This window comes from Convolutriloba macropyga, chromosome 9, assembly GCF_964194025.1.
Source record: "Convolutriloba macropyga chromosome 9, txConMacr16.3, whole genome shotgun sequence".
Classification (NCBI taxonomy): domain Eukaryota; kingdom Metazoa; phylum Xenacoelomorpha; order Acoela; family Convolutidae; genus Convolutriloba; species Convolutriloba macropyga.
In genome coordinates, this window is record NC_134476.1 from 4311673 (window position 1) to 4337869 (window position 26197).

General features: G+C 31.0%; 1 protein-coding gene across 2 annotated transcripts in view; it reads left to right on the top strand.

Moving 5' to 3' along the window:
* The first annotated feature begins 368 nt into the window (after positions 1–368).
* The window catches only part of LOC142345968 (uncharacterized), a 44213-nt gene continuing 18384 nt past the window's right edge, over positions 369–26197 (top strand). Inside the window, exons 1-2 of one of the 2 annotated variants that reach the window (XM_075398435.1) lie at positions 369–779; positions 8088–8194. In XM_075398435.1, coding sequence (XP_075254550.1) covers positions 505–779; positions 8088–8194 — 382 coding nt within the window. In that variant the 5' untranslated portion in view covers positions 369–504. The remainder of the gene's footprint in view (positions 780–8087; positions 8195–26197) is intronic. The other variant, XM_075398436.1, reaches the window with a different exon arrangement.

The following is a 26197-nucleotide window of genomic DNA, read 5'->3' on the forward strand; positions in this document are numbered from 1 at the left end:
TAATTGTTACCAATTCTTTTAATTGACTACTAGCATATCTTTTCTGGTGAATTACAAGTTATTCTGTTTAATATCAGTTTTATCTTACGCTTTTTTGACTTTGTTATTAAAATTTGTTTTTGAAACGGACATAAAGTTTTTGATGTAATTAATTTTTGATGTTGCTGTTGTTTGATTTTGCTGTTCGTCTTGACTCGCTTTCTTAATATTTGCACATATCATCAATCTAATGCACCATTTTTACTCCACCACTGAGTTATTTGCTGTGGAGGCTATCTTTTCGTTCAAACGACAATTTTTTTTAAAAAGTACTTGAATTTCTGGGTTTTTCTATGTTCCTCATTTGGTAGACAATCATGCCAGAATTGTGGATGATTGGGGTCGTAACCTTAAGAATCGGGGGTTGCGAACGGTAAGAAAGGGGGAAGGTTAATCTGATGTCGTTAATCTGGTTAAATAACTTTGCTTATTTCAGACACAAACCGACAGAGATCTCTTATCAACATGCCCTACTTGATGTCGTCACTTATCCTCTCCATTTCCATGTCAGTAGGCTGGACCATAGCACCCTTCATAATCGGACACCCCAAATACCAGATGGAGTTTAACGGGTATTTCTGGGGCATGGACTACGGGGACAAAACGAGACAGGGGAGGACTTACATTGTCCTGTTGCTGGTATTCGAGTACTGCATTCCACTGATGACAATTGCGGGGATCTATGCCGAGATCCTGCGTCGGATGGTGAAGCAGAGCCAGAGAGCCGCTTCAGCTCTCAAGTTAGTTTTAAAAACGGATTTCAAACACCATTTTTACTTTAAAACTACGATATTAAAAAAATTAATGACGTTGCTAACCACATTTTTTTAGTTGACAGGTTACAATAACAGTTAGATGATTGTTTTTGATAATACATTTTTAAACAGTTGCTATTGGCTATAGGTTATTCACCTGAATTTCGATTGAAAATTGAATTTACGTCCGTATTAATGCTATTCGGCTATTGGTCTTGCGTACCAAGACTAAATTCAGAAAACAATTAAATCTTCGATTTTCCCAAGTTAGAGTAGCAAATCAATCATATTTTATATACTGATAGGTGCGACATTTTATAGAAAATGGTGAAAAAATATGGTGAAACATTTGCGCAATTAGGCGATAAATTGTGGTTAAAAACGAGAAATTCCCTTCTATAAATTATATAAGAGAAACAAACGTAGTCACTTCTCAAACATTAAGTCACTTTTTCCGACAAAATCAAGCAATGGTGGAAAGAACTAAATTAATAAGATGTAGGCTGGGGAACGGAAAAATAAAAGAATGGGTTCCGTTACAGTCCGAAGATAATATTTTTTGTTCTATATTTATAATAGATTGGTTTTCAAGCACCCATTCAGATCGAATCAAAAGTGGAATCACTCTCACAGCTGTATATTAAAACTTATTAGGCATGACACCTGTTCTATTTCATTTTTCTTTCTCAACGATTCAAGACCGATAGAATTGAACGCATTCTTTGATTGTCTCCGCTTGCTGCCCCCATTTAGCCGTGTGCATGTTGTTTGCAACCTCTAAGTAATAGTACATAATAATTCGCTAATTATGGACTAACATTCTACAATTGGAGAGTGCATAATGTTCATAAAGTATTTCTTATTTACTTTACACTGAGTTGAAGATTCTGGTGATTTGATTTACGGTTAACCTTAAACATGATTTTTACATTATTTTTTAAAAAAAATTGAGTGCAGTTAATTATCAGCTGATAATTCCACTTACTTGTTTCAAAAAATAATTACTTTTGCGAGGGGACGAAATGGAAGAAAAATAAAATATATCTTTATTCCTACTACATATGAGACAAAGATACAAAATTTGGTTCTTTATTACTACATAAAATGAGCAACCATGTTGGTATTTGCAGAAATTAGGTGGATTTTCAAATTTTAGCTCCACTGATGAGTAGAACTACAAACTTTTAAAACTTTTTTTACAATATATTTTGCATGCATATATTTATCTCATACCAAATAGGCAACAAACAATTTCTGGCATTGATGCAACAGGTTATTGGGAGCTATTCTGTGTGCACCCCTCCTGTGTTTTATCCCCCCCATTGCAAAAAAACACAAACTGGCTGTCACTTTTTTTCCTTTGAATTAATTCTTGGTCTAATAAAAATTAGCAGAGAACCAAAGGTAGGACCCCTCAACTCAATAAGGATTGAAAAACTGAACAGAAATAATTGTCGCCTGACTAAAAACGATGAAATTTAGTTTTCTATGATTTTTAATTTGATTTTTAACGAGTCATTATTATTAAGAAAAGCGTAATTTGATTGTCAACGGAAACTGTGAAAAAAATTGCATGAAAAATTGTTGCCAATTAAAAACTTTGAAGGAAATCAATATAACAAAAACTGAACCTGAGAAGCCGTTTTGTCCACTTGATCTAAAACTTGTACTTAAACAGACATTTCATCTTCATAATATTTTAATTGATTTTCCTAAATGTAGATAGGAAAAACCGGAGAGAGCTGCTAAATGCATGTTATAAGATAAGCTTGGCATGGCTTGACAAAAAGCTCTACTTCTTCAGAGTAAAATGGGAATAAAAGATAAATCTTTGGCGAGCAAAAAGAAAGACAAGAGAATGAGTTATAAAAACTACGACCCATGTTTGACTGCTGGCGGCCAGTTGACGATTTAGTTAGCAAACAAACTTTTTCTTCAAAAAGTAAATTCTCTTTTCGCCTGCTTTGTTTTTAATCATATTGACCTTTCAAATCAGGCTGAAAGACTGAAAAATCAATGAACTAGAGAACCATGATACCAACAGTGTCAAAAATTTCAGAAATTTTACCCACAATTAGTTTTAAAAAATGGTACTTTAATCAGAAAGAATTGTAAAAGCCAATTTTTTACGGAAAAGATAAATGACTGAGACCAAAGAGCTGATGGAAATTATAGGAAAAATTAAATGGGTTACAGGCTTTGATTAATAAACCCTAATCTGTATCAAAGCGAGGCAGATCCGAAAAAATTTAAGCGAAAAGTTATTTCAATTTTTAATAGAAAATTTAATCGAAAGTTTTCTAAGCCGATGGCGATACAAAATACTAGTAATGGCTTGTACTTAGCAGCTTTTACATAAGTCTATCTAGTGAAAAAAAACATTTTCATTTTATAAAATTCAAAACTTCTCATTTTTTATTCCTATGAATTCAATCAATTTATCTCTTGGCTGGAAATTTATACGTGATAAGGTCGATAAGTTGACCATCCCTAACTTAAGCCCCCCTCCCCCACCGAAATACAATTTGCATTACAAAAAAATGAAAAAAATGATATCGTCATCTTATAACACGGGGGGAGGGAGGGGAGGTGGCGAAACTTGAGGAGAATCGGTTAAGCGAAACTTCGTCTAATAGTGTCACTTGATGTGATTTATTTCCGATCCATTAATTTTCATCTCAGCTGGGAAAATATTTCTGGCGAACATCAAAAGCCTCTAATCCAAATGCATGTTTGATTACTTTGGCGGCGCACCGGCTCAAAGATTTCCATTACTGAAAACACTTAAAAATAGAACACGTCTGCAGTGAAAGATACCATTCATAACCAAACAAAAGGCCGGCAAAAGATGAAAAAAGCGTTCTAAGCATTTTTCCCAATATAGTTACGTTACGGGAATGTATTAAAACAACATATACCTACGCATTACACCCGTCAAAAACCAATATATTGATCTTTGTTTTATTTGAGGTTGAATATTAACTAGTTTATAAAAATGTGCATCAAAAAATATTTAATGGAATAAAATTTGACCGAAGTTTTTTGGCTCTGAAAAAGCAGTAAAAGGTCACCAATTTTTCAGCTCGGAAAGTTCTAAAAATTAGTTTTCAAAAAATGCACGAACATTAACTAAATAGCTTTATTTAGTGACAGACTTTACAACGCAATTTTTTGAAGCCTTCTACAAATTATAATTACTTTTGCAAAATGGTTGTAAACTTTCGTGTTAATTTTCTGCTCAGCAAAGTATAGCAACCCAGTAAGGTTGGAATTTAAGTTCATAATAAAACAAGAAGGCTCGGTAATGTGCGTGCGCACATAATGTTCCGACCCCGCTCATCGACATTCTTGACTTAATTGGCTACCAAATGATGAAGAGATAGAAATCTTTCAAAAACATACACATCTTTCAACAAACAACCAATGAAATACGTTAATGCAACGCTAGAGGGTCGATGAAATTTGTTGATAATAGGACCACTAGAAAGGAGAATAAAAAATGAAACAACAAACATTATATACTACCAAAACTCGATGTCTATAACAAAAAAACCATAATATCAAACTCGCATCAGATAAAAACCAAAATAAAACAGTTTAACCTACACTTCATTACAAAAGATAATTGAACTGTCCCCATTGCGGCTGCTTATTAGGTCGACAAAAAATAACAAATATTGACGAAGTTCAAAAATACTTTTCCATTTTCGAAAACAATTAATTTCAGTTATTAATGTCATTAGATATCAACTGAAAGCATAAAAATGTTCATTTATATATAGATAAGAATTAATTGAGAGATGTCAATATGAAGTGTTTGACTGCGCAAAATTTCACAGCCAATTGGATCAACGATTTTTGTTAAATAACATAAAAAGGAAACCAAAAATCCTTTCAAATGTACAAAAATATAAAAATCTATCATTTCATGAAATTTCGCAGTAACAGTAGTCCAAAACCAAAAAACAAGAGTTTGAAGTTTGAAGCTAAAACATTTATAACGATTAAATTATTGCTGACTGGAAACAGATTGTTTACAGAGCTACAAATCGACCGAAGAACCATTTACAAAAGACTAAACTCAAAAACCCAAACTTATTTTTGAAAACAACAATTTCTAAAAGTCATAACATACTGAAAGTTACAAACAAAAAGCGACGGAATAAGTTTCAACACCTCAGAAAGCCAATTGGGTCGGTTAATAATGGGATAAAGTCACAAGCCCACAAAAAAAAATAAAACAGATAGAAGCCAAAACTTCAAACATTTTTACAACCAGACATTGTTAAAGGCCCTATAATTAAACTGCAAGAACTGTGAATCGTCACTTCCGCTTCATCTTATTATCAATGAGTCTTCCTTACAAAAAGACCACTTAGACATGGCAACAAAGAGAGACCCAAAAGTTGAACAGCATAGAAATCTCGAAAAATTTTTTGAAAGTAAATGGTCGAAGCAATCAGCTACAACGCATAACCCAGCGTGAAAAATTGTTTAAATCAACAAGAGTAACTAAGATTTCTAATGAGTGAGATTGAGTTATATGGTGACAAAAATAAAAGCAAAAACGAAACAGACAAAATTTTCTATTTTAATTTAGTTTGAAAGTCATTGAAACAAACTGCTATAAACAGAAATTTTTAACTAGATCGAGTAATAAGTCTTAGGGACGCAATTAAATTCTATCTTTATTGTGTATTTGGTGGACAACAATGACAAGAAATACAAACATAGGCAAAATATAAAATTTTTTTTCTGAGAGATAACTGTGTCTCAGCCCAAAAAGAAAAAAAACTATTCAACAAAATCAATTAATTTATCCAGATACCCCTTTTTCCAGCGTTGTGCAATATACAATGTTTTCTCAATTGAAAATATCAATAATGTGATTTTTTGACAACGGAACAAAATGAACTAAAAAAGTATCGATTATGGTCAAAATTAAAAGAAAGGGTGAAAACGCGTAGTACCAAATCTAAAAAACCATTAGCTGATTATACAACCATCGCTGACATTAATCTAAAACTCACATGAAAGTTTTTTGTTTTCGTTTTAACTGAGAGTGAGCGCAAAATGAGAGAAATAAGATAAAATATTGGCAACGTTCAAAAACTCACCGGTATTGTCAAAACAAATATACTCAAAATCATAACAGACTTTAGATAACAACTGAAAAAAAATGTCTAGGTTCTTTTTTAACTTCTGATTGCAAAATAGATCAATTATATACAAAATTTTTCAGTTTGTGAAAAATAAATAATGCATTTTGTAAAATTATCGAGTTTAAATTTGCAAAAAGTTTGAAAAATTTTAATTCCAGCAGACTCTTAAGGCCAGTGGGAGTACAAATAGCTCTATTATGACTTTAGGAAGAATATGGCCGCAGGTTTAAGTTTTCTACTTCCAGAAAATTTAAAGCAAGCGGGCTAAAAAAGCCATTTTTTTGACAAAAAAATGTCTGATTTTTAAAATTTAGCCTAAATTCTAGCCAAAAATCTCGAATCATACAATTCAGCAACACTCCTCTATCTTTAGAGAAAAAATCAATAACACAACAGTTACCAATTTTAACGTATTTTAGAAAAACCGACGGAAATTTGGTCAAAATTGACGAAAACTTGGTCGAAAATGTGAATAAAAAAAGCTGAATTTCGTCTAACATTCAAAAATTTAAACTTCGATAACTCCCTATAAGAAGCAAAAATTACTCTTTTTTAATTCCATACTCTACGCTGGACGGGCTTTCTAATGATACCACTCTCAACTCTCTACGATGAATATATCGATCGGCCAAAATTGTCTGAACAAAAAAAAACCATTTGAGTATATAGTTACTCCCCCTCAAGAGGGGTCGAAACAATAATTGGTCTTGTATGGAAATTTTGGAGTAGACTTTCTCAGAAAAACTTAATGAAAGGAATTTCCTGACGAAAATCTATATGACCACAGTTAAATAATTGATCACAATTAATATCGCTTTAATGATCAGCGTCACGGAAATGAAAAGAATTTTAAAAATTTATAACTATTTTTTTGTTGTCTGTATGCTTAGCAAATTTCAACTAATAAATAATGTTTAATTTTGAGAACTAAGAATTTGAAACTGAGAATAATTTTTTTAGATTAATGATTTTCGCGAGTTTACAAGAATACGACGATTAATTGAAGAATCATTATTTAGAGAGATATGAAGATAATTATGAAGAAAATCAATTTTCAGATCAATAATCATAACAAAGGAAAAAAGGTGTCTGAACTGCCTTAGTTTCTGTTTCGTTTCCAGAACAGGTAGATAAACCTTTAAAGAATTCAGAATAGAAGTGATAATTTTTGTATAATAATTAGGAGTGTGCGTGAAAATTTGTCAACCAAAACTGAATAGAACAACGTCAGTGTTTATTTTAATGATAGTTTCGCCGAAAAATTTTCAGTTATAAGCTTTTTATCTATCAATTCACTTTTTGCTAAGAAATATCTTTTTAAGTCAATTTGATCATCAACGTTTGTTTTGGATGTCGCAAAAAACAATTAATCGCCAGAACGTTCCAGCAACCGTTTTTTTAATTATTAAGCGAAATTGCAACAATTTAAGCGTTTTATGACAAAAGCTTACTGTTTTTAATTTTCAACGTTCAACATAATCTGAAATAACTGGCGAATGCAAAGTAAGCCGATAGGCAAGCAAGCCGACAGAAAAGCAAGCCGAAAGTTATGTAATAGTTTTGTAATCTATCAGAAATAATACATTGTCAGCCGTTACAATCAATACTGCGCGTAGTATTATAGTTCATAATGTATTCAAATGCACCAAAGAAACAAAAATGCTTCAATTGTTAGACATCTAGTGGGTACGGGCCTCAGCAGACCGCTGTCCATGGCCATGCCTCTCATCCGCTTAAATTTTTCGGCTTACTTGACCTCATTTTCAAAATTCGGCTTGCTTGCCTATCGGCTTGCTTGAGCGCCACTATCTGATCAAGCTTTGAATGCGCTTGCAAAGTATAGATTCGGTCAATCGTTATTGCTATTTTTCGTAAATAAAACTAAGAACGTACTTGAAACAAATTAGGTAAAAAAAATCGTATTTGAACTAAATAGGACATTTCTGATAATGCAGGAAGTAATGATCGATATTAGAATAAAAATTTTGTTTCCAAATAGTTTTTAAAACAAAAATATTTGAAAATTAAAAAAAAGAGTTGTTAATTATAGTAGCGTTCCTGAAATATATCAGACATCTATTTTCTTTTTCTATTTTGTTGTTTTCTAATTGTTTACTTTGTTTGTTTTCAGGACTAGAAGAATTACCATAATCTGTGCTCTGTCTACTGCAGCCTTCATTGCGGGCTGGACTCCTTATGCAACCCTCACTATCGTCTCCTTCTTCGACATAAACCCAGGTTATAACCAGTTATAACTAATATCAGTTATAACTTCAGTTTATTAATTTGTTGGGCAGTGTTTCTTTATCTACGCTGAAGCTAAGCAAGCCATTATTTATCCAAAAATTACTTTCAAATATATATATATATATATATATATATATATATATATATATATATATATATATATATATATATATATGTGATAAACTTCCACTAAAGAAATTTTTTTACTATTTTCAACATCACTAATCAGTTAAAACTAACACATTAACGTCACTTTTTATTACTTCTGACTCTCAAAGCAAAATTCATGTTTTGAGTTTAAATAATCCTCAGTTGAATTTAGCACTGATTCAGAATGATTCTCAGAGCAATTCAGTAGTGATTCATAGTATTTCTCAGGGGAATTAGGACTGGAATCAGATTATAAGAGCATTTCAGCACTCATTCAGAATGATTCTCGGAAAACTTCGCTGCGTATTACACATCTGCTCGATTAGCATATCTCTTTGTTGCACTCAAGATAACTCTATTTCGCACTTAATGTATCTAATTTTCGCACTGAATGTATCTATAAACCGCAATTAAGCCTAATTTAAAGCGCGTTTATTAGTTGATAAAAATTAAGTGATTAAAAGTGGTTTACAGGTTAATAATATACCATATAGGATTCAAATTTATCACAATCTTTTTATTTGATGCTAGTTGTAGGTCTGGAAATAGAATTGGCATCAACCAAAGCTTTTTTTAGGCATTTTTCAAAAAATTTGACAAAAAAATTAACGTCAGAAAATGGCGCTTTCTTTTTAGTGTGATGGAAATTGAAAATAGCATCAGCTGATATTCATGATCGTCGCTTCACTATTTTTTTCGCGGTTTTTAAGCTTTTATTTGTACTCAAGCAGCATTGTTTTGATGAGAATTGTATTAAAATTTGACAATTTAATTTCTGAAAAATCCCCCAGTTGCGAACTTTTTTTTGATGCACTGTGGTTGAATTGGCTATTTTATGAAAAACCTAGAATTTTGGCAAATTTTTTATCCTTAAAACGAAGGTTTGTCCGGAACCAACTTATTAATTCCTCTATTTGTTCATAACAAGATAAGATTGGATAGTGAAATTTCGGTAATAAAATCACATGTGAATTGTTTACTGTTTTTTCTTTCTAAATTTGATTAAACTAAGTGATTTCCATTTGAATTCGGCAAATGAATTGTTAAGTTGAGTATATATGATATCTTTGAGTCTATTCACAGGCTTACAGGTTTCTAGCATTTTTTCTTAAAAAATCTCCCAATTCTACGTCTGTTTTTGATTTCCATTATTTTTTTAAATGAAAAATCCCTCCTTTACCCGACCGCTTTTTGCGTCTTTTTACAGGTTTACAGGGGATTAATACTTTTTGAATCATTTATTTTTGTCGCCTATTTATATGTCTGTAGGTGTCTATTAATTCTTTTGCGTCAATTTACATGTTTACAGGTGTCTAATACATTATTAAAGATTCCATCCTGGTGTATATCACATTTGAAATCACTTCCACTCAAAAAACAACAAAAACCAAAGTTCTTAACAAACATATTTTGTTGCGCTTTTTTAGGCTGAATTGCGAATTAGAGACAAATTTTTTGCGGCGAATAGATACTTAAAATGAGCGGAAACGTACTACAAGACTTGTCACCTTTTTTATAAGTTTAAAGTATCTCAATGTCGCAAAAATGGCGTAACCTCTTTCTCGAAAATTTAAAAACAAAGCTTGTCTCCTGATTTTATTCATTTGTTTTTTGCGCGATTTTTACTAAGGCGGAAGTTTTTGGGTAACCTTGCGTCGTAATGATAGTTCAAATCTGTCGGAAAAGTGTATATTATCGATTCATAGTCCTACATAATCAGAATAAAAAAGCTCACTGCTAATTTTTTTGCACTAATTTGATCACATTTTCTTATAGACGAAATTGACAATAATTATTGAGTAGATTTTCTACTCAATTCGCATTTTTCTGTAACATTTAATTCATATTTCTTCCAAATCATCACGGGTATTCTAAAAATTTTGTGTCGAACTTAGGCACTGGTTTAAAAGTTATAACGTTTATTTAAGGAACTGTCCCCCACCTTGAAAGTGAAATACATTTTTTCATACCTGGCTTTTAGCACGGGTTCTAAATCTCTAAAAATAAAAAAATTTATACCTTGCTAAAATAAATTCACAATCTGTGTCCTGAAAAAAACTATTATAGATCCATCATCCAGGCAGTCCATATGTAAATAGGAAATTAAACGGAATGGTTCTTTTTATCAATTTTATTGGCTAGTATCGCCACTAATTAAGCGAAACGGCAATGCGAATGAATGAATATCTAGAAGTTGACAGACACTCATTAGTTTTTCACGCAAACTGATGAGAAGCCAAAAAAGAATCCTCTTCTTGAAGTTCTCAAAAATTTATAACAATATTGAACCCTAATTCAGCCCCACTTTTATTGGATCCAAGTTTTATTTGGCCTTGTATTATCACTAACTAAATTATCCCACAAAATTAGCAATTGCTTGTATTTTCAATTCATTAGGAAATTTTTGCTTGGAACATTGTTGTTTCTTCCATTTCTATCAATAAGTTCAGATCTACTGTTTATTTATAAAAGCGCTATTTTTAATCAAATTATAAACATAACTTTTTTAATGTAACTGTTAGCTCAAGCCAACTTAAAATTGTTTTTTCAGTGTTTTTGTACAATTTTCTAAAATTCTATTTTTCAGCGATATTTCGAAAGAAGGTTCTAAATATCACATGACGGAAAGCGAGGAAGAATTTGTCATTTTTATTGCATGTGTTCAGAGTCCAGTAGAATATTTATCAGCTAATATAGACTTCTTAGCATAAATTTGTAATCAGTCAAACACAAGGCCATAATAATGTACAAAAACTGAGTTATTTTTAGCTTAAAATTTATACATTTACATTTAAAATTAATGATTTTGAGTGAAAGTTGTCAATGGTTTCGAACTGCCTCAAACGAGAAAACCGCTTTTTTCAATTTATAAATTTATCCAAAATATAGGAGGCGAAATTAAACAGAAGAAACGGGACAAAGAAAAACTCAATTTTTTCGAAATAAAACGATGCTTTAAGTTTATGCGTAAACTATGTTTAAAAAGTGTATACTTATTTTCACCAAAATCATTTTAGCGGACAACCAACGAAAAAAATACAAAAAGGGCTTTATTGAATTTGAAAGGTATTTTTTGCGATCTTTGTAGCTGCTAAATTTCATTATTGAATTTGAAACTTTTGTTTATTCTTGTAAGTTTTAAAGAAATTTTAAGTGACGAAGTGACATTGTATCAATTTTAATGCGGATAAAACAAATGCAATGGGAGTTCTAATGGTACCAGTCATGTCTAACGAGACCCCCTTATTTTGTGTCAATAGGCTATGACGGGTCAAAGGAAAAGTGTTCAGTTAAATTTCTTGATGACGATAAAAAGAAGTTGGCTGTTTTTTAGGACAGCATCATTCCTAAATTTGGTGCGGCGTGAAGTTTTTTTGACGTCAAGATTTGTTATTCTTGTGATGAAAAACTCTTTCATTTACAAAATGTTACATCAAATTTAGCCACAAGATGTCAACAATTATATGCTCCATACGTCAAAGAATTCATTTATCGTATGATTCATCGTAAGATTGATCGTATGAAATTAGTCTGCAGTGATTAAATTTTACCACCTTAGAAAAACCCGCCAATTTAGCAGTCTTTTTAGGCTTTCATTATCACCAATAATTTGAAAGTTTCTTAGATTCTCTTTTTAACGCTTCAATTTTCTTTCGAGAACTGTATAAAATTGCTCAAACGTTGACATGAATACAGTTAAATTCAAAGCTCTGCAATTTATTTGGACGTTTGATAAAGTATTCGCATTAAAGGTAAATGTTAGGAATTAAAATAGTCAGATACAATGTCAACAAGAACGCTCGCTGATTCTTTGCGTGGCACAGAATGATCCCACATTAGCATCTGAAATCATATCTATATCAATATATCGAAATTAATATTTCACAAACGTTTCTTTAAGCACCAAACACTGTTTTTAGAAGGCTGCTACAAAATAAATTAGAGTCATTCAGTTGAGGTTTAAGAAAGAAAAAAACAGAGAAAAATATTGGAGTTTTCAGAGGAACAAAAAATCTGAGCGAGAAGCCTCCAATTACGAAATACATTGTTGCACTTAAATTAGGATAAACACTATCAAAAAAGTTTACCTACAACGCGTTGACGCTTGACATGAAACCTTTAAGTTTGAAATCTTTTGCATTATACATGATGTTGGTTAAGCTTTATCAGTTCTTATCATTAATTCTTTGAGAAATTAAAGACTTTTACCGTTTTAAAGGCAAAAAGATGACTTCTTGTTAAAGTTAACTGTTTTATTGCCCTTAACTTTTTGCTGAGAGAACGTTTGTGTCGCAAACATTTGTAATTGTGGCTGTTGAAATTACAATAGTTTTATTAAAAAAAATAAAGTTAAAATGTTTTATCTAGACAATTGAAAACAACCCAAAAACCTTTAAAAAAAAACAGCAGCTCCGCCTCATGTGTAATCATTCAAAACCCTACTCATTTGAAGCTGTTGCTAACCATGCCTAACACTCTGTTTGCCGAAAAGCAAAACACTGGAAACTGAAATAAATATTAAAAATTGTTGCCTAATTCATTTCGATTTTTTGTTTACTTCATCAACGGGACAAAAAGATCTCTAATTTTCTCATGTTTATTCTTGCAACAACTCTAAACGTGGTTTTGATATGACGAAAGAATTAAATAGCATGTAAAAGTAAAAATGAATATAGGGATTTGTATAAACAAGCAGAAAAATCAGGCTAAACGAATCAATCTAGTTGAGAAATTCATCAACCCAGCAGGACAGGTCCTGGAAAAGAATTTGAGCAAAAATCACAAATAAGGCTGTTCTACAGAATGGGTTACTCAATTCAGAAAGAATTGTTGAAGTTATTATTTGCAACTTGTGGTTTTGAGTTAATCAAAAACCAAAACAAAATACAGATTATAATATAATGGCCCTCTCACCTCACATGTTGAAACGGTTATAAGAAAAAACACTTTGAAAAGGTGAGGAGGTGGCAATAACTTGCGTTTGTGATTTCGTTTTCAAAATACTTCACATATTTGAAAACATAATCATTTTTTATAAGTTCATTAAGAACAAAAAATGTTCTTCAAAAAGCAAAAAAAAAATGAGAGTACATTAGGACAAATTAGCAGTACAAAATATACGATTTAAACGAGAAAGTTCAACTTTCTTCTTCACAATTTTAGAGCTGTTTTTCTATATGGAAAAACTGAAGTAGAGGAGGGTTTGGTAGCTTATAGAAGCTGAAAGAAAACTCTCTGAGGCTTAAAAATAATAGTAGTTTTTTGCTGCAGTTTTGGTTTTAACGCTCGTAGATTATTTTGTAATTATATGAGCATCAAAAAATAAGATCCAAAATCTCAAAAAACAAAATCAAAGTGTATACAATCGACAACTACATTCAAGAGGGGCCAAAAGCAAGACAATAAAATTGACTAAGGAACCTTAAACGAAAATTAAAATTATTGAGTTTTATACAGAAAGACGAAACGTTCACGAATTGTGAATTAAAAACATTTATTATAGGTAAAATTGGTTTACTGAAAATACGACGTTAAAATTTTCAAAAACATAGATTTACGGATTAATTGAATTCCTAATTGGTTTAAATTGCGATATTTTGCAACTCAACAAAAGTGTCATCATCAGGAAGGAACGCAGAGCAAAATAAAAAAAACACTTCCCAATTATATTTAAAAATAAACTGTTCTGTTTTGAAAAACGTTTTGTGTAAGCAAGTAATCTCTAGGAGCATAAATGAAACTAAAATCAGTACAAACTGTCTCTTTTTGATACGAATTGTCATCATTAATGATAATCAGGCAAGCTGCCAAAAAAGATATTTATCTGATTCCTTTTCAATTCTCCGTAGTCCAAAAAAGTACAAAAAGCTGTGGAATGAGTTCATGCTGTTGGCGTTCACTCAATTGTGCATGAAGAAAAAGCTTAATGCAAGCTAAAGTGCACAAACTAAGTGCAAACCACCGCTTAAACTCAAATTTTCTCTTATATTTTCTGGTTCCATCTGAAACATCTTCGAAATTTTTTGAGTTTACAAATAAATTTAACCATTATCCATTAATAGTTAAATCTAAATTTAGTTTCTTCCATTTTTATCGTTACTTAAACAACGAATTGAAATATTATCGCAGATGAGGCACAGGCTAAAAAAGTGCTAAAAATCGAATGCACTTTTTTACCAAATAACGCATTTTTTTTCGTATTTCTATAATTTTTGGAGACATTCACAAGGAGAGAATACATTTTTTCCAACAATACGCTCAATAAACGCTTATTTTGCGTAAATGATTGCATTTTGACGAACACTTTATCTAAATTACATCAAAAATTAGGCTACACTGACTGAAATTGTCGGCAGAAAATTTTGAAACAGTTTCCAAAAAAAATTCAAAAAATTTCTTTTTGTTGCAAAATTTTAGACGCAGAAAGTTTCAAATTGATACCATATATTCCAGCTTGGGATGCCCTCAAAAAACGTCAAAACAAAAAAATGGGGCTAGCATAAAAGTTTTCCCAATTTTTTCAAAAAATAATGGTGGAAACCATAATGAAAATTTTGTGTTGGTCGTTAATTTGGTCATCGCGGAATCAAGAACTACATTCAATAACCAGAAATTTTTTCGATAAAATTTTATTTTTGAATTGGAAACTTTGTTTTTACTTGTTAGTTTTAAGGCAAGTTATAGTAAAGAAATAGACATATTATGATTATTAATGCGGGTTTTCAACTATTGGTCCGTGCAAGTTTCGTACTAGACATTGTAACTTTGGTTCAAAACTGTTGTATAGTCTTATAGATATCGTACGAAAGATGCTAGAACTTCTAAATTTGGCTACTTAAGGTCAGTCGCTTCTTGACCTTCATTTTTTAAACGTTTGAAGCACTTTCTTATGCATTGCTAGTGTTAAACGTTAGCACAAATTTCTTTTTAAGCAACAGATTCTGTAACAAAGTTCTAATTGTAAATATCAAGAATTGTAAATTACTCCTGTAAATATCCTCCGGTAATATATTCCAATAATGATGATGACTGCAGAAAAGCTTAATAGTTATTCAAAAGAGGATCGTTATAAAATTTATTGCGAACTTTATCAAAAATTAGAAGAGAAGGACAGTCTCATTGGCGAGCATGTGATAACCTTTGGTGAATTCCTTAAAAAATTGGCACAGGTAACTACTATTTTAGCTATAATAACACCAGCGGTTAACACGAGTGCAAAAAATGACGTTTTTATTCGAAGGTTTGAAACATTAAAGATCGAGGAGAAAACAGAAAATTTTTTAATTGGTAGTAGTATCATCAAACACCTGGCAAGAGATCGGACATTTCTTCAGGACTGCATTATACATGCTTATCCAGGCTCGACGACAAAGGAAAAACTGCAATTATTACAGGGTTACGATCAAAAAAAGATGAAAACAGTCATTTTACTCGATGGGACCAATGCTAATCTAAAACAAAAGTGATCATTTAGAAGCCTTAATCTCAGATTACAAAGATCTTGACTGTGCAATAAAGGAAAAGTTCAGCCCAGAAACATTGGTATTGATGGAAGTGCCTCCCTTAAAAAAATTGCCGAAAAACGAACAGACAAACAACAAAATTTACGAATTCGATGAAAAACTGCGTATATCACACAAGGAAACACTGAAAAATCAAAATACTTCCTGTATGCAACATGCTGAGTCAGATGGCAAATTACAACGCTCTCTTTTACGATGATATACATTTTAATTTTCAGCAGGGAATTCTTTTCATTCAAAATGCAATTTTAAGTCATTTTCTTTTAATTTCTTGTAATCTTGTTCATTTACAATCTTTGCAATATTCTCAAAGTGCACACGTGAGTAGGGCTAACACTTACAAACAATGGAGGCAAATATGTCGTTATACAAATGGATTTTAGCTGCAGTTTCTGTTGTTTTTAAGCTATTTTGCAAAGTGTAATGATTTATAATCAGATATAGCCAAACATGGCAGGTATTCGACTCATAGTTATACTACGTGTACTACTCATATCCTCCGATAGTGTTTCACAAATTTTTTTAAAGTTTTCTTTATGCATCTCGAATACCTTCACTCAAAGGAAGCTCTAACAGCAAACAATGTGCTCGAACATCCAAATTCAACATTTCCTTTTTCTTGGTTGTTATATGGTACCTTCTACTAAAAATTGCTGATATCGAAATAAACCCTGGACCATTTTTGCCATATGCACTTATGATGAAAAATTTGAAATTATTTGATTCCAGAATAAAAATTCTACATCAAAACGCCAGAAGTTTAGCAGGAAAACATCTGCTGTTGAAAGAACTCATTCAGAACATTGGTTACAACTGCATAAATGCGTTTAGTAAAAAAATGGTTGTCACAAAACCATCCGGGAGAATTTTGGCATGTATATAAGCAAAACTTTGACTGTTTTCGAAAATATCGCATCCAAAGAACAAAAACGAAAGGTGGTGGTATTATCATGTACATTCCGAAAACATTGAAACCTCGTCTCCGCGATGATCTCAACTGCTTTCCGGATACAAATTTTGAAAGTTTATGGGTTGAATTGAGCACACAAAAAAGAAATGCGTTTTGAATTTATCATACTGTCCCGAAAAAAAGACTTGTAAAGATTTTTTTGGAAAAGTTGATCCTGGGAATTGATCTTGCTATGGCTGAAACAAAATCTGTCATACTTGCTGGAGACTACAACTTAAACTATTTTGCAAAGCGCAACAGAAGTGTGCTACAATCTGTAATTTCTCCATATGATCTTAAACCAACGAATAATGATACAGCTACAAGAATGACTAATTCTTCTTCATAACTTATCGATTATATCATAACAGACGATTACGAAACAGGAATAGTAGCGGATACGATTTTGAAAACTGATCATTTTGCAACAATCACAGTTCTTAAATCTGTGATGCTAAAATCTAAAACAACAAAGAAAATAATTTGTGACAAAAAAACTATTCAGCCATTGTATTACAAAATTTTTTTGAAAAATCAGACTGGAGACACTTTTACGGTGCAGTGACAGGAGACATGATTTTATTAGAATTTCAAAGAATTATTGAAAGAGCATTAGCACAACATGCTCCAATTAAAGCCTGTTACATTAGAACAGATAAACCAAAATTTTTGATTCAAGAAAAATGGCTATGTGAGGAAACAATAGGACAGTTTTCAAGAATTAGCTATGATGAAACTAAAAACGATTTAATTCCTCAAAAAGAAAACCAACTTTTTTCAAGTTTTATGGAGTTAAACAGTGAAAAAGCCAGATGTAAATTCATTCAAGATCTTCGTGATAAAGAAAAGACTCAAGCAAGAATTCAATCTTTATAAAACAATTTTGGTGATAAGATAAAAAAGCCCATGGAAATTGCAAATCTTCTAAATTACAGATTTTCCACTCTAGGAGAGTTCATTGGCTTGCAACAAACAAACAACATTCCTCCTAAAACTGCTCCGAGAAAGTGTTTCAAGTTCCGATATATAACGACCAAGGAAACAAATGTGCTCATATTTTCATTGAATACAAATAAATCAGTCGATCCTTCAAAAATACCAGCTTGGGCGATAAAAGATGCTAAAGCAGCGCTAGTGGAACCACTATGTTATCTCATTAATCAGTTCATTACAGAAGGAAAATATCCAGAATATCTTAAAAAAGCTTGTGTAACTACACTCTTCAAAATAGGGAATCCCGAAGACCCACTCAATTATAGACCTATTTCTGTCACTTCTGCTTTGTCAAAAATTTTTGAAAAGGCGTTTAGTTCACAAATCACAAGATTCCTAGAAAGGGAGAGATTATTGTCTGCTAGTCAATTTGGTTATAGAAAACAAATTTCAAAAAATTATGCTATCCTGAAAATGACAGAACAAATAAGATTAGAACTCAAAAAGAAGATGTTACAGGGGCGTTTTTAGACCTTTCAAAGGCTTTTGATTCTATAAACCGCAAAATACTGTAACGGATTCTTGAAAAAATAGGTTATGACAAACATGCTACCAATTTAATAGAGAATTATTTGAGTGAAAGTACGCAGGGAGCTGTTCTGAATGGAATTGAAACAGATTGGATAAATTTGGAAAGAGGAGTTCCACAAGGTACTATTTTAGGACCTCTATTATTTAACATTTACGTCAACGATTTAGCAAAGATTGTAGAAAAGAATTGCACGGTCGTCCAGTACGCAGACGCCACTTTTCTTTTTATATCCGACACTGACGAAATATCGTCAAAGACAAAACTTGAACATAACATCTCAAAAATTATTGATTTTTTTGCAAAGTCCCAGTTAGTAGTGAACTAACAAAAAACAGAAATGTATTGTGTTCAGCACCAGGAAGAGGTAAACAAATAGTGTTCGGAATGTCGACAATGAAAGAATAGCAGAATCAAATAGTGTGAAGTATCTTGGTGTAATTATTGATAGCAAACTAAAATTTGACGGAGAAGTGAAAAAGATTCTTCAGAGAACGCCTTGTGGAATAAAACTTTTGAATTCAGTAATTAAAAGTTTAACAGATAAAACGAAAGTCTTATTACTTAATGCAATAGTAATAAGTAATCTACATTATTCCGCTCTAATTCTGATAGGGTTGCAAAAGTCATTACTCATAACTTTAGAAAAACAACTGTGTTGGGGAATAAAATCCATTTTTAATAGGAGAATATACGATCGGTGTACAGATCTCAAACTTCGCAACAAAATGCTATCAGTTTCTTTTATCTTGAAATATCATTGCTCAAAATATTTTTTTCGCTTACTCAGCAACGGTCTTCCAGCATATAAAAGTTTTTAAATGATTCTTTTATTGCACAAACCATTCCAATTTATAATAGTCTGCCTTCTAATATTAGACTGACAACAACATCGAAAGCTACCTTAAAAAAAGAACTGAAAGAATATTTTTGGAAAGAATTTTTGAAGGACCCAAAAGTAACTGATATAAAAGATGACATTGAGAGCATTAGATTTTAATTTTTTTTATATTCATGATGTACATATAAAATTGTGAGAACATTTTATGCTCGCATTTTAGGCCTTTTTTTTAATAATGTAAGGTCAAATTTTTAGTTTAATTTAAAGATTTTATAATTTTACATAATGTTATATTCTTAACTTTACATAGCCTCTCTTACCATTTGCTTTTATACTTATGTGTACCAGAGGAAATTAACAATGTTCTTTTTTTTAATATAAATACTAAGATTATTTCAATATTACTGTTTCAATTTAGTTGTTTTAAGATACTTATAAGTATATATATATGTATATATATATATATATATATATATATATATATATATATATATATATATATATATATGATATATATATATATATATATATATATATATATATATATATATTCTCTGGCATCTCAAAACTAGATAATTCGCAAGAATTCAAAATTTTGCGACCATTGAGCTTGGTTTTGGGCTCACACAACAAACTAGGGCAGAAAATCATAAACAAAAAAGCCTGATCAATTATTCATTTACTGCAAAATTAAAACATTGCCAATGCGGTGTTATTATTAAATTTTACAATTATGAACTGTAAATTTTGGCTTGGAGTATGCCAATTTTTTTAAATTTCTTAAAGAAATTTTGTGATATTTAATTTAGGAATATTATTGTCTCAAGATTTCTTATCCACTAGAAAAATTAAAGCATACTGTTAGTGTGTAACAAGATTTTCGAAGAAAAGATCACTCAATTTAAATCAATTTTCGATTTTCGAATTTTTGATTAACTATTTCGAAAATTCAGTTCACTTTGAACTTATTTGTTGATCAGAATTGTCAAACAAGGCGGCTTTTTTGATGTGCGTTCGCACATGTTGTTCCGACCCGAGCTCATCTACATTTTGACTTAATTGTCAACCAAATGAAGAAATAACAAAAAAATAGAAGTTTTAAAAATCATTAGCTTTTAACCAAATAATCCTAGATAAACTGCTGAAAAATTCTTACAAAACAAAAGGTTTTATCTTTGAGTAGACTAAGCCTTAGAAATGAACTAAAGAAACACTTTAAAAATTACAAACGGTTTGCGAAAACACAAAATATTGCTACCATAAAAATCATTAGCTATTATCTGAATATTATGTATCTTTATTTCAATTCCTATTTTGTACTAACTTAGCTACAGGAAACATACTGAGAGATTAAGTAAGTTTATTTGGACCACATTTCTAAACCTTTGGGATCTGTTACTACGCGATTGTTTTGAAAGAAGAGAAAAAGAAACGCAAAAAATGACCACTCAAAAAACGTTTATAAAAACGCATATTGTCCCACAAACATAGCATCGTTGACAATTAATATCAGTAGATGTGTTTTTTTTGAATTATAAGAAATTGGATGTGACCTTTCATTGATGAACATAAGATACAATTTGACGAAAAGAACAACAAAAACTGAAAAATTTGAAAAATATTTGAAAATGTATATCATAAATTTTAAGACAAAAGGCTATAAATTGACTAACTGATTCGGGTAGCATCGTTAAATCAGTCCTCAGTTACAAGATTAAGAGATTTAACAGCAAATAACAGCTACATAAAGAACAAAAACAGGCAAAAAGAGCAATTTCAAGAAAAAATTGAGCGAGAAAAGTGTCGAAGGCATTAAAAAATAAACCTTTCACTAAAAACTTTTTTATGTCCAATTAATTGTTTAGCAGCAATGGGATTTTTCTTTTTTATCAATATAATTTTAAAAAACCAAATATGAACAAATACTTTAGAACCACGAAATTGTTGAGAAAACTCGTAGTATAAACGCCATTAATTTCATTAGCTTTCAATGGAATCCACTAAATACGCTGAAGTATGCCTCCAGAGGACAACAAATTTGTCTGACAACTGGTTTTGTCATTAAAACCTTACAGCAAGTTATTGACGTTGAATACAACAACAAAGACAGGCAACAACCAAAAATTCAGTAGAAAAGTGCCAGAAGAAAGTGTCGAAGCAATTTAAATCATAACTTCTTCTCTGAAAATTTTATCTATGAGCCGTTAAACGTCTTCCCTAAACCAATGAAAACTATCAGTTATAGGATAATGTGATAAGATTTCAAAAGGATCCGAAAATAAGGAAAAATAACCAAAATTCAAAAAAATATATATGAAAACTAGTGGCATTGAACTTTTAAAACTATTAGGTAGAAGAAAAAACCGCTAATCAGATTATTTTTGGCTGCACTAAAAATAAAAAAGGATTCTGAAAGTTCTAGGACTGACGGAAAGTTCACAAAAAAGGGGATTAGGATTGGTTGGTGTCCAAAAAAAAATTTCAAAAATTTATTTTTAAAGTCTTAGCAGCCATTAAACTCAGAAGCTTTCAGCGGAGATCAATAACTACGCAATAAAGAAAAACGCCGTGGCAAGCAAAAACTTTTTCCCATGCATAGAAAACCAATAAGACATCACAATAAGTCTTAAGACTATGAAAACAGAAACAAAAACAGGCAAAAGCCAAAATTCAGTAGAAAAGTGAGAGAAGAAAATTTCGAAACCATTTAAACCATTAGCTTTTCTCTGAAGACTTTATCTGTCATCCACTGAAAATTTTTTTAAGCCAATGATATTAGAGTAATATTTAGATAACCTGTATTATATTTGGATTATAAGATAAGAGTTCAAAAGTAACCAATAATACGAAGTTATGCAAATTTTTTTGAAAAAGTTGAATTCTTTTGACATTTAAATCAAATAACCAGTAGTTAGAAGATAAAGCCATTTGAAAAAATAAGTTTTTCTCTAATGACTTTGTTTTTGATTCACTGAACGTCTTCATTAAGCCAATAGGAGCTGTCAATTTGAGGATAATGTGAGAAGATTTTAAAAGTAACCAATAATACGAAAATATCCAAAGAGTTTTTTTCAAAACTTTTTGAAATCTTGTGTCATTGAAGTCATGTTAATAAAAGCTAGAAGATAAAAGCCCCAGCTAGATCAAATTTGGTTACAGTAGGGTTGAAGAGGGTGCTGTCTTCACGGTGACTGACTTACAGTTCACGATAATAAGTTTATGATTGGTTAATGTTCAAAAAAAATTCGAAAAATTATCTTTAAACTCTGAACAGCCATTAGCTGTCCACTCAAAGCACTAGATATTTTCACTTCAATCTCATTACGGAACATATTGCACAGTTAGTCAATTACTCAATGCCATAAAACACCAAAAAATAGTAAAACCCCAAAAAAGAAATTCAAAATTTCATTTAAAATCACGAAAACTCAGAGTCGAAGCAAAAAAAACATTAGCAATTCCTTGAAAACGATTTCTTTGTTCAATGGGCTTTATTTGACTGTAAAGAAGGTTTTTTATTAATTAACGGAATCTTGATATAAAAAGTGACTTGTCTCTAGGTGACCTAAAAAAGCAGAAAAATAGAAATTTTCTATGAAAAAAGAGCTCTCAAATAGATTTCGATTTTCTTTGATATTGAAGCTCCCTATGAGACCAGAACTGGTCTTTTATTTATCGCCTTCAGTCTATCAGGAACAAAAAATGGTTCATTTTTTGGCAAGAAATTTAAGTTTGAATTATTATTTTTATAGAAAATATCTTAATTTGAAGAAAAATCTCACAAAAGGTGAACAAATATCACGTTTTCACACAAAACTTCAATCCCCGATAACTCCTCGAAAAAAAAAACGAAAATTAAAAAAATCTTTTTAATTTTGAATTCTACGCTGGACCAGCTTGTTAATGATACCACTCATATTTCTCTGCGATGAATATATCGATCGGCCAAAATTGACTGAACAAAAAAACCCATTTGAGTATATAGTTCCTCCCCCCCCCCTCCAGTGGGCTCGGAACAATTATGGTCGCTTCAGTTTATCAGTTTTTTTAAAATTAAAGACACATTTTTTTAAATGTAATATATTATTTTCTAGCCACAAGCTGGAAAGGATAATTAAATCAAATAGCAACGGAACTAAAAACAAAGCCACGATCATTTTACAAATTGTCCCCTGTAATTTAATAAAAATTGACAAAATCGAACGATATACGTTTTTTTAAGTTCTTGAATTTTAATACGACGGTTTTGTTTTCTTTTTCAATCCCAATATTAAACTGGTACACCTAATTAACCTTTTTTCATCTAGTTCGATCCCTAATATTTTTGCATTTAACGTCAAGTTGCTCTTTTTTGTCCTTCAAAATTAAGATCTATTGCTAATAACGGTTATGACGTCGATTTTTGCACTAATAGCTGCAGTAATTTGATAAAATGACGTAAAATGAAGTGAACTAAAAGAAGTATCAAACAAAAGAGAATATTTCACTCTTTTTGTCAGTTCTCTATCTCACTCTCAAGATCAAATGGTCATTTAGCAGTTTAATTTGCTCTTTTGCGTCTAAAATGACGCGAATTGTCCTGAACAAAACAGACATTAAGGATTTCCTGTTTGTAGGGTTTTTCTGACGTCACTGCTCAGACGTGCTTTATTGTGAAGCGAACCGGAAAAAATTGATGAATAAAAAGTAGTCCCGAAATCCTTTTTAACATAATGACACCTCGCTTGAACGAAATTGCTCAAAAGATTTAAAAAATAATCATGAAAAGTGTCGTATTCGTAAAGAAAATGGTTCGACTTGAGATATTTAGATTGTTATCAAATAGATCATTTTTAATGAACTGAAACGATTAATCAAACGGGTTTCGAATTCGTAAACTGAATATCAAATTTCAAGCCGCTCTCAATTAGTTCGAGACGATTTAGTTGCGTCATAAGCAGGATTTTAAGAGCTAAAACATGAACAAAGAAAATGATTTGGCTCGCTTATTTCTTACCCTCAACAATTTTTGAACATTTTGTCATGCAAAATGTAGCAGTTCATATTTAGAAATTGTTCTAAATTTTTTGAACGTTAGAAAAATTAGGAATTATATTATTAACCTGGTCAAAAATAAACAGTATTGGAGAAAAAAAGGCCTTAAAGGACGTAAAATGCGGAAAATGATTTCAATTAAACATTTTTGTGCAACTTCATAGTTTTTAATATATAAATACACACACACACACACACACACACACACACACACACACACACACACACACACACACACACACACACACACACACACACACACACACACGCACATACACACACACATCTATATATATATATATATATATATATATATATATATATAAATTTTTTCACAAAAATAATTCCGATTAAATTCCTTCAAGTTTTCTTTCAATTTTTTATGAGTTGTCTTCACTTTTACATATTTTTTGTGTGTTTTTTTGTAAAAGATATGACAATCAACGGATCAAATTTTTATAATACAGTTAGAGTTGGCGGTAAAATACATTCGGACACTGGATGTATGACACAGCCAGGTTTTAAGAAATTGAATTTCTGCTACTTGGAAATCTGGCTCGCGTACCGCACAAGTTTAATGGCAACAATATCTATGCATTTATGCTCCTAGTTTTTTCGCCGAGCAGCCACTATAAATTATATAACTAATCAATGGCCTTAGTTGTGCATTAGTTGTTTCTAGGTAGTATCTGTAGTTTTTTTGTAGTTGTTCTTGATATCTTTTTGCCTAGTCAGATTAACGGCTAGTCTTATTAACTCTCTATTGAAAATAAGCTGAATCTATTTCATGCTGTCAGTTCAGAACCAATGGTTTAAGGTTTTAGGATGTGGATTCGATTTAATCAACTCTTCAGTTTTGTACTTTTTTGTTGTCTTTTTCTCCTCACCCTTAATCTCATTTGTTGACTCTCTACTGTCTTCTGGCCACTTTTTTTCCAATTTGTTGCATGCCTGTTTAAAAATAAATTTTATTTGCTCTCTCTTGATCCAAAATTGAATCTAATAGATGGATTTTATCAAATTGAATTTTCAAAGACCAGATAAATTTTGTAATCACTTTTTGTTCATTTGCCGGCTGTCGTTAATCATAGGTGTCACATTTTTAATTAGACGTAAAAAAATCTAGTCAAAAAATTATTTGATATACATCTGTTCAGATAACTTATATACAAATTTTTTTAGTGAACTCTTTATGAATTTTTTTTCAATTTTGTCTCGTTTTCATAGTTCCTTTGGTTGCCCTGTCTCTTGCACTTAGCCTTGTCAATGACGGGCCTCATTGTATTTCCAATGAAGATTGAATTAATCTATTTTGTGGCTTAATCTTATCTAATCTTTTCAAAAAACATTTGATTCCATGAAATTTTTTGGTAGGTATGTACATTTTGTAGCATTTTCATTGTCCTGTCACATACTTCTATTAAGGCTGAGTTTCGTTAACTTTTTAATTTAATTGATTGGAAAGTCAATCAAGTTATAAATTTTAAGTCGATATACACACACAGAAATATATTTTTATATATATATATATATATATATATATATATATATATAAAGATATATATCTCTATATATATATATATATATATATATGTTCCCAAAATCTAAAAGATATATGGTTTCATATAATTTCAGTCAATTTATGAGGTTTTGCTGTTTTGTAGTCTTTTCGATTTCTTGTCAAATACTTTTGATGATGGCGGCTGTCATCGCCTCACTAATGAGGCATAGAGTATCAATTTAATGATTTTTAATTTCGAACAATTTTAACAACTTTGACGCTATTTGTTTTTGAAATTTTTGTTGAAATTGATTTCTTCTCTTATTCCATCGTAGTTGTTTTACTTAATCGCGGAAAAAATGGGCCTTCAAGATATTCTAGTTCAAAGGGGCCTTCAAGATATTCTAGTTCAAAAAAAGATTAAATTGCCCCTAATTTCAGAAATTTTTCTAGATTTTTTTTAAAATTTTTTCT